General features: G+C 42.2%; 2 protein-coding genes across 5 annotated transcripts in view; one reads left to right on the top strand and one right to left on the bottom strand.

Annotated features, from left to right (window-relative positions):
* Window positions 1–7: 7 nt before the first annotated feature.
* On the top strand, window positions 8–11,426 carry LOC134447513 (ankyrin repeat and SOCS box protein 15-like). 3 transcript variants are annotated; one of them, XM_063197006.1, is made up of 10 exons: window positions 8–513; window positions 1,090–1,201; window positions 1,291–1,334; window positions 2,312–2,443; window positions 3,114–3,272; window positions 6,110–6,355; window positions 7,411–7,582; window positions 8,581–9,121; window positions 9,614–9,767; window positions 11,120–11,426. In XM_063197006.1, the coding sequence occupies exons 2-10, from the start codon at window positions 1,092–1,094 to the stop codon at window positions 11,299–11,301; spliced, it is 1,740 nt and encodes a 579-aa protein (XP_063053076.1). In that variant the 5' UTR covers window positions 8–513; window positions 1,090–1,091; the 3' UTR covers window positions 11,302–11,426. The 3 variants fall into 3 exon arrangements, with proteins under 3 accessions (XP_063053076.1, XP_063053078.1, XP_063053077.1); XM_063197008.1 differs by having other exon boundaries at window positions 1,297–1,334; XM_063197007.1 differs by having other exon boundaries at window positions 8–305.
* Window positions 11,427–14,383: 2,957 nt separating this feature from the next.
* Window positions 14,384–14,901, bottom strand: part of wasla (WASP like actin nucleation promoting factor a) — a 42,273-nt gene continuing 41,755 nt past the window's right edge. For both annotated transcript variants that reach the window (XM_063197010.1, XM_063197009.1), the window contains one exon: window positions 14,384–14,832. In XM_063197010.1, coding sequence (XP_063053080.1) covers window positions 14,771–14,832 — 62 coding nt within the window. In that variant the 3' untranslated portion in view covers window positions 14,384–14,770. The remainder of the gene's footprint in view (window positions 14,833–14,901) is intronic.

The following is a 14,901-nucleotide window of genomic DNA, read 5'->3' on the forward strand; positions in this document are numbered from 1 at the left end:
GTGTGATTGTCTGACGTTGGTTCAATATTCTTGTCTTACATTTATGTACCTACCTTTCACAAGGTGTGAGTTTGTGATCACGTATCACCATGAAAAGAGCAGAGAGCTTAACAAATTTGCTGCGCCCTCCTCAAGCAGTACTGCCTCTACGACAGAAAGATCTCATGTCGGTGGTAAAGGCGGTGACCACCTCTGACCTTTATATTGATTCTCTTTCACGACAACCATAATGTTCGTTATCGTCTACCCGTTCTCTCTGAAAAGCCACTTTTCATGGCAACGACCACATAGCATTTAGCTCTACAGTAAGTGTGCTGGCATGTGTGATTGCACCAGCAGGTGAAAGCCAAAAATAAACATGTCTGCGGGTGTGGGCTGTGTATGTGTTTGGGTGTATGTGAGAGCGCGCGAGACCGGTGGAGGTAGTCAGGACGCTATGCAAACAGTGCACTTGGCATGGTTATCGGGACTCGTGATTTCACAGGAAACACAACCATATTTCACAGGGCGAGGGTAAGAGATGTGGTATGTGTGCTGGCTGACTGTCGTCTGACACTGTCATTAATGCGCCATGTGAGACAGGGCTTGAACTTGAACTGTGCTCCCATTACTGTACGTGCGCATTTCCTTGCAGACATAAAAGTAGCTCCACAGCTTGCGAGCTGAAACCGATTTTAATGTAGGCTATGCCAAATGCATAACTGGTTTTGCATGTTTTCACATGTTAAGTGTATTGTAAAGCAATTGATCTTGAAAAGTCAGATGGCCACTTTTTATGACTGCCAGGACCTGGATGAATGAAAGCTCCACAGACAAATGGATCTGAAATGGTGCACTTGTGCACTTCAGTGTTCATGTTTAAGTGCGTATGTCGTATTAATTACGCAGTAAAACATAGTGCCCAAGTGCACCATCTGACACACAGATTAGAGTTTATATATGTCAATATGTCAATTTGTCCTTCTCCATGTTTACTTGCTTGCTTAACACACAGAACAAGTATTGAAAACATCATGCCCTGTAGGTAGACATTCACCTCATCCATAAAGCAGTTTTGTTTACCAATTTACCCTTTTTCTATAAAAATAGAAATGGAAAGTGAAACTAGGCCTACTGATGATATGGATGATGAGGAACTTTTACAGTATGCAATACAGTTAAGCATTGAGGAGTCCTGCCAAAACTCAACCTCTGCGGACGGGTATGTGGATACTGTTAGACTGTTGGTTCAAATAGGCTTGCAAAAGACATAGAAGGTATCCAAGTTGATCTCTACAAATTTTTCCCAAGTTCTAGTTCGGACCACTTCAAAGTTCTGGAAGCCATAAATCGAGGTACCGTAACTTTTTGTTAATGTGACTGTTTTGCCTATATTGCATTATCCACCTGTAACCCAGTTGATACGTACATCTATCAATCCACCTAACACATTATAATATGACTTATTTACCAAAGGGCAATCTCTGTCCACAAATCAGTTATTTGTACACGCACTAGAAACCATGAAAGTGCACAGATATGGTTCAGTCTTGTATTTCTGTTTAAAACACCTGATATCCAATACAAATTAGATCAGCTGAAGGAATGAGCAGATGAATGAACAGGATGGAGCGAATGTACTGCTGTGGTTCCCAAACGGGAGGTTGGGAACCTGTGTGTGTGTGCGTGCATGCGTGTGTGTGTGTGTCTGTGTGTGTGCGTGCGTGCGTGCGTGCGTGACGTGTGTGTGTGTGTGTCAGTCGTGGAGGTACTGCAAGGGGTAACAGGAAGGATGACATGCTGACATAAACCCATACACATGCATGTCTATGATAACACCATGTAAAACAACATTGGCCTGCATGGTTAATACTTGTATTTATACTTTTCTTGCGGTAAATTCCAAATTAAAAAGCAATTTTAATGGATTGGGGTTGGATGCAATAGATTAATGGGTGGGTTTGCAGAAATGTTCTTTGGTCCAAAGGGGGATGCCAGCAGATAAATCACAGTTGAGCTGTATGTGGCTGGACTTTTATTACTTATACATTATTTATTATTATTTATAAACCAGGGATATCTGCCAGTGCCTCTGCTCATATTGCACTGTACAGTATGTCACTGTACATAATATACACTATACATACTATGCATCACTATGATCACTTTGCATCATGAAAAGAGTGTCATGAAAAGCACTTTATTAAACACATTATTAAACTAATCAAGTTATTATTATTATAAAATTAAGTTTACCCATGCATTACTTTATTTTTCCATTATTACCTCTGGTCATGTTGTGTCCTGTGTCGCCTGTCCTTGCCATCGTTAGGGGACCTGTTGCTGCTTCAGAAGCTGTCTGATGTCCCAGAGTGCTTCACACAGGTGGACAACAGGGGATGGTACCCGCTCCACCATGCCGCTGTCCACACCTCACCGCAGGTCCTGGAGGCTGTTATCTATGGTGAGTACTGTAGAGGAGACAGTAGACTGTCAAATAAAGGTTAACCTCTTACTGCAGATGGGGTCACAGACGGGCCTATTCACTACTTGCTGAAAATACTCAACTACATCATAACAACATTGCTATGGCATTACAGAGAGCCTTAAGTAACAGATTAGGACATAGCCATTACAATTTTGGTGACAGTAATATATCATAGGCGCTAAGGGGTTCAACAGAAATGTGGTGGTGGCCCAAATCATACATACTGTATCTAGACACTCCTACATACTGTATGTGGGCACTCACATGTGGTTGACAAAAACAGATGAGGTAGCTCCTTAATGTGCAGCGGACCTTCAGTGGCATGCTGTAATAGTCACTGAAAAGTTAACTACCATAGTACTACAATACTGTGACATAACACAAAGCCTTTAGTAATGCACTACGACCTGATCGTTGCCATTCTGGTAACAGCAAATTCATCACGTTGTGTCTTAATGGGTTAATTAGCAATCTAAGGCAGCAGTAGAACTGCTCTGAATAACACAATCAGTATCAGTATGGATAAGTAAATGTGTTGCCTATACTACATGCCAAGTGCCAATAGATTATGCACCGCCATGGTGACACTATATCAGCTGTGAACATACAGCACTTGTTCATGTAACACACTTTTCGTTTGTAACAGCGTCATACAGGTTAAGTTTGGAGGAGATGACTGATGATGGGGAGACTCCTATGATGCTGGCCACTCAAGCAGGCCTGGTGAACAACATCAGAATGCTCATGGAGCACGGGGCGTCACCACACAGAACCAATCACAAGAACGAATCTCCACTTTTACTAGGTAAATACTGACTGCCCCCAGTGATGGGCAACTTGGATTCATTAGTTTACAGTGCAGTGCCACATATTACAAATGACCTGGTTTTACCTGTCCAATTCGATCAGGTTGTCATTCAACCCAACAAATACCTGATTGAATTGGACAGGTAAAACCAAGTCATTTGGAATATGTGATGCTGGATTTTAAATGATGAATCCAGCATAGCTGTCGCTTAATCTACAGCTGTAATGATCAGCGTCACCATGAGAAGCGATAATAATATCTGCATTTGAGCATTGAACATTCACTCAATCAGGTGATCATAATGGGGTCAGCTCTATGTTTCCACAGCCCATTGTTCCCACGGCCCATTGGTCCCACAGCCCAAATGTTCCCAGCTTATTCCTGCAGCTCCATGTTCCCACAGTTTTAAAGTGTTTATGAAACAAAAACAAAGTAAAGGAATTGGACCAGTTCCAGAATATATTCTGACAGTTCTAAGCCTTGTGAATAAAATGGGATATTGTCTGGGTGATATTTTGTCCTAAAAGTCATGTTAAAACGTTCCCAAAAAGTGTTATGTTCGTTTTTTTTGGTGACATGCAAATTTTATGCAAATGATATGCGTGACATAAAAGGGGGGAGTTCACCTCATTCCACTTTGTTCGAATCAATGGCGGCTAGTGCCAAACCAAAGCGCAGTGTCAAGCAGTGTGTTGCTGGAGGGCCGAACGGTGCCAGCTGCAAAAATGGCTACTTGACAGAAGGAATATCTTTGCACAAGTTCCCTTCTGTGAAGAATGATGGAACTGTGGCCAACTGTGGAGAAGGCTAAAACAAGGGCTCTGTGGATCCAATTCGTACGCAGGCACCGGTGTGGCAGCTTTTGTGATATGCACCGGATTCTCATCCGCCCTGAGTAAAGTTAAGTATAGGGTACAGTTGGGCTAAATCAAATATGCCTGTGTAACAACAAGACTCTGATCTAATTCCAAAGTGTAGGCATAACATAAATGACAGCCCCAAAACATTTGCTGACCATATCGAAGATTGTGTAATCTCTGTTTATGTTGACATTCGCTTCCTGCCATACATTTGTCCCACATCGCTTGCCATAGCCTCGTACAAGCAGATGTACATGTGGATGAGAATTCTGGTGCATATCACAAAAGCTGCCACACCGGCGTGGTTTTGAAGCAAGCTCATGGTCACTGTTGTGCTCGGCACATTTCCACCCCTCGTGCTTCACCACAAATGTGGAGATCGTGGGCATGGTTAGACTGAAGAGAATGCTATTGTCTCAAGCAGTTCCAACAATTGACATCGCCGGCGTGCAGACTGAAACTGCCCCTGTAACTGCTCGTGCACTGCTTTGCTTTAGGCTACGTTTTACCTTGTCCATCTGCTTTGTATGTTGTTTTCAGGAAAGGGTAATGCACATTACATGCCAAACCGATGCAAATGCTCTCGGGATATGCACTTTTTGTTGATTGCCATTCAACTGGTCAATAAATTGGTTTTGGGATATCCGCGCTTCAGCCTCCGTGGTGCTCTCGGTCGAGGACAGCCAACTCACAGACTGGGCTACTGCTTAGCGAATAAACGGAGATGCATATAGCGTAGGCCTACTTTTTTTCTCTCTTCTTCTTTTTTAGGATTTCGGGGCTGCTCCAACAGCCTATTACCTCCGTTTTTTCTCTAGTTGATAATATTTTTTGCATGTACATGCATTTCAATCACACTATATCGCGCAATTGAATCAAAATGCCCCCCATTTGTCAACAAATACACACGCCATGTCATCTTTGGGTCATGGCAAAGCACCCTTAGCAACCGTAACCATAAAGAAAACAAACTGTCAGGCTAGGTCAACAATCGTCACTTCGCCTGTCAGACATGTCACTTTCTGCAGATGTATCAGTGCCTCTGAAATAGATTTGTGCTGCTGTTTTTTTTTCTCATGAGGTTGGATGTGTGGTTTTTCGACACGCTGATGTTTGTATCAGAATTTTGGTTCCTTTGTAAGATGTGGGTCCATCAAATGTGTGTTGTTTTCTCAGATCGCCATACTAGCAAACCAGGGACTCTCCTCTTTGATGTCACAGCCCAGCTCATTAGTCACACCAAATTTCACAGAATTCACACTTTGAGTTGCCATTTTCACAAGTTCCTCCAGGATGATTGGGTTCAAAGTCTCATCGATGCTATCAGAAAAAACAAGGCTTTAATGGGAATGACCATTTGTTTTCGTTTCATAAACCCTTTAAGAAATTATTCAAATATAAGCCCTATGCTCTACAACTCCATGTTCCCACATTTAACTCCATGTTCCCAAGTAAACTAAGAGAACCAATAGGCCTAAAAATAATGTTTAAAATCTTAGTGATGTGGAACCAATGGGCTGTGGGACCAATGGGCTGTGGGAACATAGACACGCTCCCATCATGATTAGTGTAACTAGTGGATTTAGTAGACCTCCTTCAGGCAGCTGAAAGAGTAAGACAGCACACAGAAATATTCGTATGGAGTGTGAGATGATGCCTCATGATTTCTAAATCCTGGCTGCCCACCGCTGTGTGTGGTTGCAGCAATGTCAGGTGCAGTAGCCTATAGCCTCTTTTACACTACCGGTTTTCTCGTAGGCCTACAGCTCGACACAGCACAACTCGGCTGTCACTTCTTGCTCTACGATTGAGCTGTGTCGTGCCCAATTGAAAAGCAAAAAGTGGTGGCCGAGTCGCGCTGTGTCGAGCTGTAGGCCTACCAGAAAACCGGCAGTGGACTAGAGCCTTGTGTGAGTTTTAGTTGTTTTGCTCGAAATAAATCCAACCTGTGTTTTTCTTCTATTTTACCCACAGCAGTGCGAATGGATTTGTATGATATTGCTCGTGCGCTCCTCTGTGCGGGGGCTTCGGCCAACCAGCACTGCCTGAAGAGGTGGACAGCGGTACATGAGGCAGCTAAAGTGGGCTGCACAGAGACGCTGAAGCTGCTCCTGATGCACGGGGGGAACATTAACGAGACGGACCACACCGGAGTCACTCCCATGGCCGTAGCAGCCGAGTACGGTCAGATTGAGATCCTGGAGCTCCTTATTGAGTACGGTAAGAATCTATGGAGAAGCAGTCCTCATTACTATCCTATATCCTAGAAGTATTGTACACACACTTACACATACAGTTTAACTGACAATGGTAGAAGTGAAATTGAATATAGATTCTGAAACTGTAAGAATCCAATACCACACTATCTGTCTTTAAAATGCTTTTAAAACATTTTAAGTGACCTACAGCCATTGAAGGGAACTGATTACAGAACCTAGAGAAATGTGTGAATAGGGGCCTTGCTCAGGGCAAGGTGTGAGAAGGCCTTCTCACACAAGGGTACTTAGGCCACAACCGTATCTCACTCATTTCGTGAAGTATTCACGAAAAAAATAGCTTAATTTTCGTGGTGCATTCACGTTATTTCCCGCCTTTCGTAAAGTCTTCACGAAAATAATAGATTAATTTTCACGCTGCCTATTCACTTGAATTGCCCGACTGTTGCCTAGCAACCCACTAGTTTGATGCCCTTTCGGTAGCCTACCGTCACATGGTAATCAAACATTTCAAACAAGCAATTTAGGGTTAGGTTTAGGGTCAAGGTTAGGGTTAAGGTTAGGGTTAGGGTTAGGTTTAGGGTTAAGTAGGGTTAAGGTTAGGTTTAGGTTTAGGTTTAGGGGACATAAGGCGTAAGTACCGAAAGGGCGTCGAATTAGTGAGTCCCGAGTGTATCAGCAGTGTTCTGTCAGCACCCCCTCCCCGCTCCTGCAGACGTTTGGATAACCATAGCAGCAGTGAGGCAATTCAAGTGAATAGGCAGCGTGAAAATTAATCTATTATTTTCGTGAAGACTTTACGAAAGGCGGGAAATAACGTGAATGCACCACGAAAATTAAGCAATTTTTTTCGTGAAGACTTTACGAAAGGCGTGAGATAGGGCTCTAAGCCATGGATGAACGTGAGGAAGACCACACAGATTCTTACTACTGGTAAGGGAGGGATATGAAGCTGTGATCCTCTGAGCCAATCCCAAAGCATTTGGCCATGGCTGACTCAAGGGTGATTACATCTCCTTGATGTTGACTCGTTTTTTTTTCTTTCTCTCAAATCCTTAGGTGGTGACGTCAACGCGAGGGCACCTAACGGGGACACCGTGCTGTATGACGCTGCCGGATCAGGCAACCCAGACTGCATCAACCTGCTCATTCAGCATGGCGCCAATCCAAACGTCGCAAGTCTCTCCTCGCAACTCCCCATCCACAGGGCTGCCTATGAAGGGCACTACCTGTAAGTATTGCACCCACTGTGGTGTTAAAAGACCACCCAGGTGGCTATTGGTTTATAAGTTTTGTCTTAAAGGTGCACCGTGAAATATTTTTAGTAGTTCATTTCCAGAATTCCTGCTGCCCATTCACAAACGTTACCTTTTCAACAAATACTTACCACCATCAAATTCTAAGTACCGGTATTCAATATGACTGGGAAAATTGCACTTTTCATACATGACAGGGGGGATCTTCTACATGGTCCCACATTTTGAATTTCTAGAAATAGACATTTTTAGCTGCAAAACTTACTGTACTTTGGTAATACTAGTAAATACTAGTTTATTACTTAGTAAATAGTCGTGAAAAGATCAAATTTGGCAATAGGCACACTTTCAAAGAGAAGCATAGTTGCAATACCTATTCTGACCACAATCTTACACAGTGCACATTTAATTAAGGAGGACATGTCATTGTAATTTACTGCATTACAAGTTTCTAGTAAGATCTGCCAGACAGGGATGTTCACCTTTTCATGCCAAAAATGTAAGTACACTACAGTAGAATCTTACATTATGCAATGATTCAAAGGTTGTACTACGGTACTGAAGATAGACAGACATACTATGAAGACCAAGTGTTGCAAAAAATAGCTATTACAGGGTTAGGTGCCTTACTCAAGGGCACTTTAGCCATGGATGGAGGTGTAGGGAGAGGTAGGGAGAGGGAGTAGGATTGGAACCTGTGACCCTCTGATCTTAAAGGAACAGTCCGCCCTTTTTTGATTTTCACATTTTGATGCTAATGCTGCCCATTTACTTCCATTGATTATGCTAAACTATGCTAATAATTCTGATCCAACAATCTGAGTACTGAAAACACTGAGAGGAAAATGATATGCACATTCACATGCACATGCTTGGAAATACAGCAAATATGTGAAAATCAAAAAAGCGTGGACTGTTCCTTTAAGACCACCCGCCTTAGCTGTAATCATGTGATGTTTCTTTTACCTGTAAGAGCGCTGCGAATCTTCATCCCCATCACCACGCGGAGGGCCCTCAGGCTGTCTGGCCAGAGTCCCATCCACTCGGCAGCCGATGGGGGCCACATCCAATGCCTGGAGCTTCTGGTTGAGAAGGGCTTCGACGTCAACGCTCTCCTGGACGCCCACATCTCGGAGAACTATGGCGACTTGCGGAGGACCGCACTTTACTTCGCGGTCTCCAACGGTAGCGTCACCTGCACAGAGATGCTGCTGAAAGCTGGGGCCAAGACCAACCTGGATCCTGTGAGCTGTCTGCTGGTGGCTGTGAGGGCTGGGAGGTATGAGATCGTGAAGCTGCTCCTGGCCAAGAGGGCGGATGTTAACTGCTACTTCACAGTGGTGAACGACACGGTTTTCCCCACCGCTCTGCAGTACTGCCTCAGGGACGAGATCATGATGAGACTACTGCTCAACAATGGCTACCAGGCCGAGAAGTGCTTCAGTTGTCACCATGACAGCATATGGGAGGCTGACCCTGAGGAGGATGACTGCCATCCTGCCAAAAAGATCCCTGTGAGTATACCACCACCACTCTACGTATTTGCTCAACTCATAAACATGTTGCCACTGTCAAGGGACAAAAGATGGAAATTAGCCTCATGGCTATAATCTTGTGTATTTAGCATTTTTGTTTAAATGCTGGTAATACTGTATATGCTGTCCCTTTTTAAATAAATAAAATTGTAAACTTGTAACTTGTTTTGGTGGATTTTCGCAGAGGGGCACTGTCTTTGAATTGTTTTGTCTTAGTAATAGCATCATATATTTAAAAGATGTGTAGCCTGTTTCTGTAAAATCTTGCCATATCATTCTACTGAAATTATGTTCTTCAAAAATAAAATCCAGCAAAGCTCTTTGTTCATACACATACTGTATACTGTACATATCTCCTCAAATGGTATTTTTAGAGAAACATAAGGGAGGTCAAACAATCCTTAATATTGTTCGAGATTAATTTAAGTATCTCTAGGCTTGTTGTCGCATTATTATCTTTTTCTCCTCTAGTTTTGTGACTTGGTCTGTATGACCTCAATGCAGCACTTGGCTGGGAGAGCTGTAAGAATTCTACTGGACTACGTCAATCATGTCGCCATCTGCTCCAAACTTAAAACAGCTTTGAAGAAGCAGAAAGAGTGGCCAGAAATCAGTCTTATTTTGGGTACAGTGTTCTTTATACTTTATATACTGTATACTATGAAGCAACTTATAAAATCAGGATAATTCCAGCCAATTTCAACATGCAGTTGCATTGCTTACTCAAGGCCTACATTTTGTAGGTATTTTTTTGTTTAGTCCTTTTCAAGATCCTGGACGCCGTTTCATTAGTTCACTATCTGAAATTTTTATTTCATACATCTTCATTCTCGCTGGAGAACGGGTATCTTGTGATCGTGTGGCTCTCGCAAGAGAACCGTTGTCCACACGGTGGACCGATCATCAATGCTTCAAGGGGTCCGCACGGACCACTGCACTCGAGAAACTGAGATTAATTGGATTACATGGGGTACTGGGAAAGATTGCTGGCTGTGGTGCTGAAGTACTGCCAAGCCCAAGAAATGTCTACGCGGTAAACATTCTCATGGTCGGGAGTACGGGGCATCACTGAGCAGTGTCTGCGCCTGCAGATATGTGCATTGTCTCAGTGGACACCCCCCGGCCGATGATGGTCAGAGAGAAATGTAGCAAGGTGAACTGGGGAGGAAGCTAGGGCAGGACGGCTGACGAATTGATCGAAGGGAGGCGAACAGGGAGGTGGAGGGTGCGAGTGAGAAAGCAAAGTTCTGACTGGAGACAGGTGAGCAAAGAATAAATGCGATGTGGTTAATTAAGGAGCCTTCCAATTTTCGCTGCGCTGAAATTCCACCAAATGATGGCTGAGTGGAGGATGAAATGAAGGTGGTTAAATAGGCGTTTTTATCTTTTCGCACTGAATTCCAACAAATGACAGTTGAGCGGAGAATAGAATGCAGATGGATATTAGGGCATGTCAAATTTCATTACGCCTCTCCCGAACTTTCGTTTTTAACGAAAGCATCGAGGCTAACCAGTTAGCAACTTACTAGGTTTATATTTTTTTTTATATATATATATATATATATATATATATATATATATATATTTGTAGGGGCTTTTATGCCTTTATTTGATAGGACAGTCTGAGATGGTGACAGGAAGTGAGTGGGACAGAGAGACGGGGTGGGATCGGGAAATGACCCTGGCCGCACTCGAACCAGGGTCCCCGTGGGCATGCAAGCCCAAATGTGGGGGGCTTAGCGTGCTGCGCCACAGCGCCCCCAACTTACTAGGTTTCTAATGGGAAATTGCATTGTAGCGAAGTAAGTTGCTAACTTAGTTAGCAATGATGTTGTCGACAAATGCAGCTAATGGGGCGTCGGTTTGATATTGTGAGCAAAACAACTGAATGCTTGAATTGACCAGAAATGATCCTGCCTTTTTGTTAATTAGGCCTAGACTATATAAAACCTCACTGTTGAATTTCTCCTTGCACAGGTAACCCCAGACCGCTCAGACACTTGTGCAGACTGGCTATCAGAGCCCAGATAACCCCACGGAGGCTGGCTGACCCCCAGACTATGGAGGCAGTGGTCTTCCCCTACAGACTCAAGGACTATGTGATGTACAGAGAGCATGATCTCTACCATGAAATAATATGCTCTAATGAGTCAGATTGATATTCTGTCAAATGATATTTAGTTGGACACTTTTGTATTGATAATGGATAACTGTCTTGATAAATGTGTTATGTTATAAAAGAGGAAAGTATAAGAATAAATGGAAATATTTTCTCAAATTGCCACTGACTTTTTTATATATATATATTTTTTAGGGGGTTTTATTTCTTTATTTGATAGGACAGTCTGAGATGGTGACCGGAAGTGAGTGGGACAGAGAGACGGGGTGGGATCGGGAAATGACCCCGGCTGGACTCGAACCGGGGTCCCCGTGGGCATGCAAGCCCAAATGTGGGGGGCTTAGCGCGCTGCGCCACAGCGCCCCCCTAAATTGCCACTGACTTTTATTTGTGGGGAAATGCGTATAGATGTTCACGTCTCAGTTTTATTATAACGCAAGATATTGTCTTTTAAAAACCGCAACACATCTGAACAATATCTCCTTTATCTATGCAAGTGGGGTAATTGCATTTTCCTATTCTCTAAAAGTAATGCTTTAAGTTTATTTAGTAAGTGTAACAGAAAAAAATCCCCACTGTATTTGCCGCTAATTTTTGGCAAAATGTTTCCCTCCGGTTAATTGTACTCTACTTATATGTATTCTGAATACATTTAGATAGTAATGTATTTTGTGTATGTGACTTCTGATATTAATTTAATATATAGTCAATTTGCACTTTAACAGGAGCACCTTCACAAATCTTAATAAACAGAATAACATTTGACAAAATTTTCATCAAATCATTAAAGAATCCCATGAGTCCCACTGACCATTCTGGAGAGCACTGCCCCCTAGCTGTAGCTAAAGGCTATGCCAGGACCACTTTGAGGCTGGTGCTGTCATTATGTTGCTTCGTGAATTTCTTAAAGAATGAGCATCGGCAGAATATAATTTGAAAGTAAATTAAACTTAAGTACTAAACTAACCTGAAGTTTACTTAAGGTCTGTGCCACAGACATTTTGAGATCATCGCATCAAAAAATTGCGGATGAAGTAAGCAAGAGCAGCACAGACTCAGCACAGGAGGACAGTTCCGGACAAGTAGAGGTTCATTCTAGGATCAGCCATACTGTAGAGTAGGGTGCTGCCTTCTTACAAGGAAGGAAGCAATCAGGCCTTGTCCACTTCTCACACGAGACTCTCTCAGTAGAAACAACTCTCCTTTGTAAGCTCACAATGGGGAACAAGCTACCTGTACCAGTTGCTATGAGAACAAGCTCTTGAAGGCCTATCTTTCCTATGAGCAGTTTCTCTACAATAGCAAACGTGTGACCTCCCTTCGCAACCCCTTTGTTCTACTCTACCTTAAAGTTATGGCAAAAAAAACTAAGAGATAGTATTCTAGACAAACCAAGGAGGCCTATACATTCATATATCTTTTCAGTCCAGGAAGACTGAAATGCTTTTGTAAATATTTGCATTGCTTTTTCTCCCAGTGAAAAAGTTGCCTAATGACAGACAATTCTTTGCACAGGTGCAGAAACAGAGGAAACAATTATTCAGACAGAACTGGAGGTAGGGGGTTGATTAAACATACAGAGAGATGAAATGACAATCTAGATGTCTCTAATGTATTGCTTCTAAAAATAGTCAGATATTTGCAACACGGTCACGGTAGGACTAATACACAGAGGTGTCGTAGGGAGATAAATGGTTAGTTTACACCAGGGGTGGGAAACCTCTTTCATTCGAGAGGCCATTGCAAATTTTATAAAGTCCTCCAAGGGCCGTACTATGTACACAAACCAGGATTTCCCGCCATAATTAATACTCAGAATTTGATAAAACTGTTAATTGTCTTCATTATATTAACGAGTCAATTATAATTTTTCAATATCAAAATGTTTGTATGCTTGTTCACCACTACGCAAAATAATTGAACGTCCACACTACAGTGACAGCAGAGATCCAGAGATAGCCAATACAAGTAGCTTTCCCACTGAATTGTCAAGTGGCAACATAGTAGTGACAAATTTGAAAGTCAAAAGGGGTACTGTAGGCCCTGCCGTGGCCAAACGGTAGGGCACTCGTCTACCATGCAGCTGACCCGGGCTCGATTCCCGACCCGGGTCCTTTGCCGGCCCTTCCCCGTCTCTCTCCCCACTCGCTTCCCGTCACCACCTTCACTGTCCTGTCATAAATAAAGTAAAAAAAAATATATCCAAAAGGGGTGCTGTAAATATTATTTATTTATGTATACAATTTAGTATGTCCATCCCAACCCCCAAAGTCCCCCCAGCCCATTTAAGGTTTCACGTCGTCAATATTAGGATATGCTAATGCAGCAGAACAGAGGACTGTAAAAACTCAACAATCCGTTAAAACACTGTTAAAACAGCCTCAGTTATTATTCAACACACACACACACACATTTGAAGAATTTACTTTTAGACGTCGCAAAAGTGAAGCAAATTCAGATAACGTTAGTGTATGAGTCGTTTCACGTTTGTCCAATGCTTCTGTGTGGCAGCAAAATTTGCACAGCGGTTGATCCTGTGGAGGTGGCTGGCTTTTTTTGCCTGGAGGAATTCCCCGATTCTTCCAAGACATTAAAAAAAAAATCCTGGAGACTTTCTTCTCAAAGTTTATCATTACAGAGAAGTCCATCGAGGAGTTCAGTTCATCATCAGTTCCGTTTACTAAAGCTATATTTGTTTGAAAGTCTCCACATAGAGTCCTTCGTGTTTTGATGTGCATTTGAAACAAGTGTCACAGTGACATACCGACATCCTCTATGATCCCAGTCAAGTGAACGTAGCTCAGCTCACTGTTACAACTTCCTCTCCTCATTCGTGCAAACAAAAACAAACAAAGAAAGAGAGAAAAAAATCACAAAGAAAAATATAACAGCCATAAACATGATAGCCAGCTATCCAGCCATCTATGAGAGCCAGCTGTAGTGTTTTTTTCTTTTTTCTTTTTTTAAACATGATGCCTACAGAGGCTACATTGATGTAATAAGAGGATGTCTTTTCACCACCAAAACATACAGTGCTATACTAAAGACTCGAAAACAACAAATCAAAATAAACAAAAAAAATACGTACATGGCTGGGTATGAAAATAGTGTTATCTTCGTTCTTTAAAAAAAAAAAAAAAAAAAAAAAACTCGACATGTAGGATCTTGCCCATCTCTACTTCCTCATTAGTGAGGAAACCAAAACAAAGACAAAACATTCAAACAACAATGATAATGAAACCCGACCATGAACACAAGCATGTGGAATATTTGTGATCCCAGAAAAAAAAAAAAAACATGATACGTGACAATGCCTTGAAGATTAAATGAGGTATTGCACAGATTAATTCTTTAAAAATGAAAAGGCATCAAAATATACAGCAACAAAAACAAAAAAAACCTGTCCATCCATTTACACAGTTTCAATATAATTTGGAAGCATACGTTTATAACTTTTAGTGTCAGCTATTGTTTAGGGCAAAGTGAATCAAAGTGAAGCACATCACAAACTAGTCATCCCATTCATCATCATCTTCAAAATCTTCATCGTCATCATCGTCCTCGTCCTCATCTAAAAAAGAGCAACAGTACACATTTGAAAAGACCCCGACTATGATGCAGGAACATGCCACAAAAAGCA

This window comes from Engraulis encrasicolus, chromosome 4 (genome assembly GCF_034702125.1).
Source record: "Engraulis encrasicolus isolate BLACKSEA-1 chromosome 4, IST_EnEncr_1.0, whole genome shotgun sequence".
Lineage (NCBI taxonomy): Eukaryota > Metazoa > Chordata > Actinopteri > Clupeiformes > Engraulidae > Engraulis > Engraulis encrasicolus.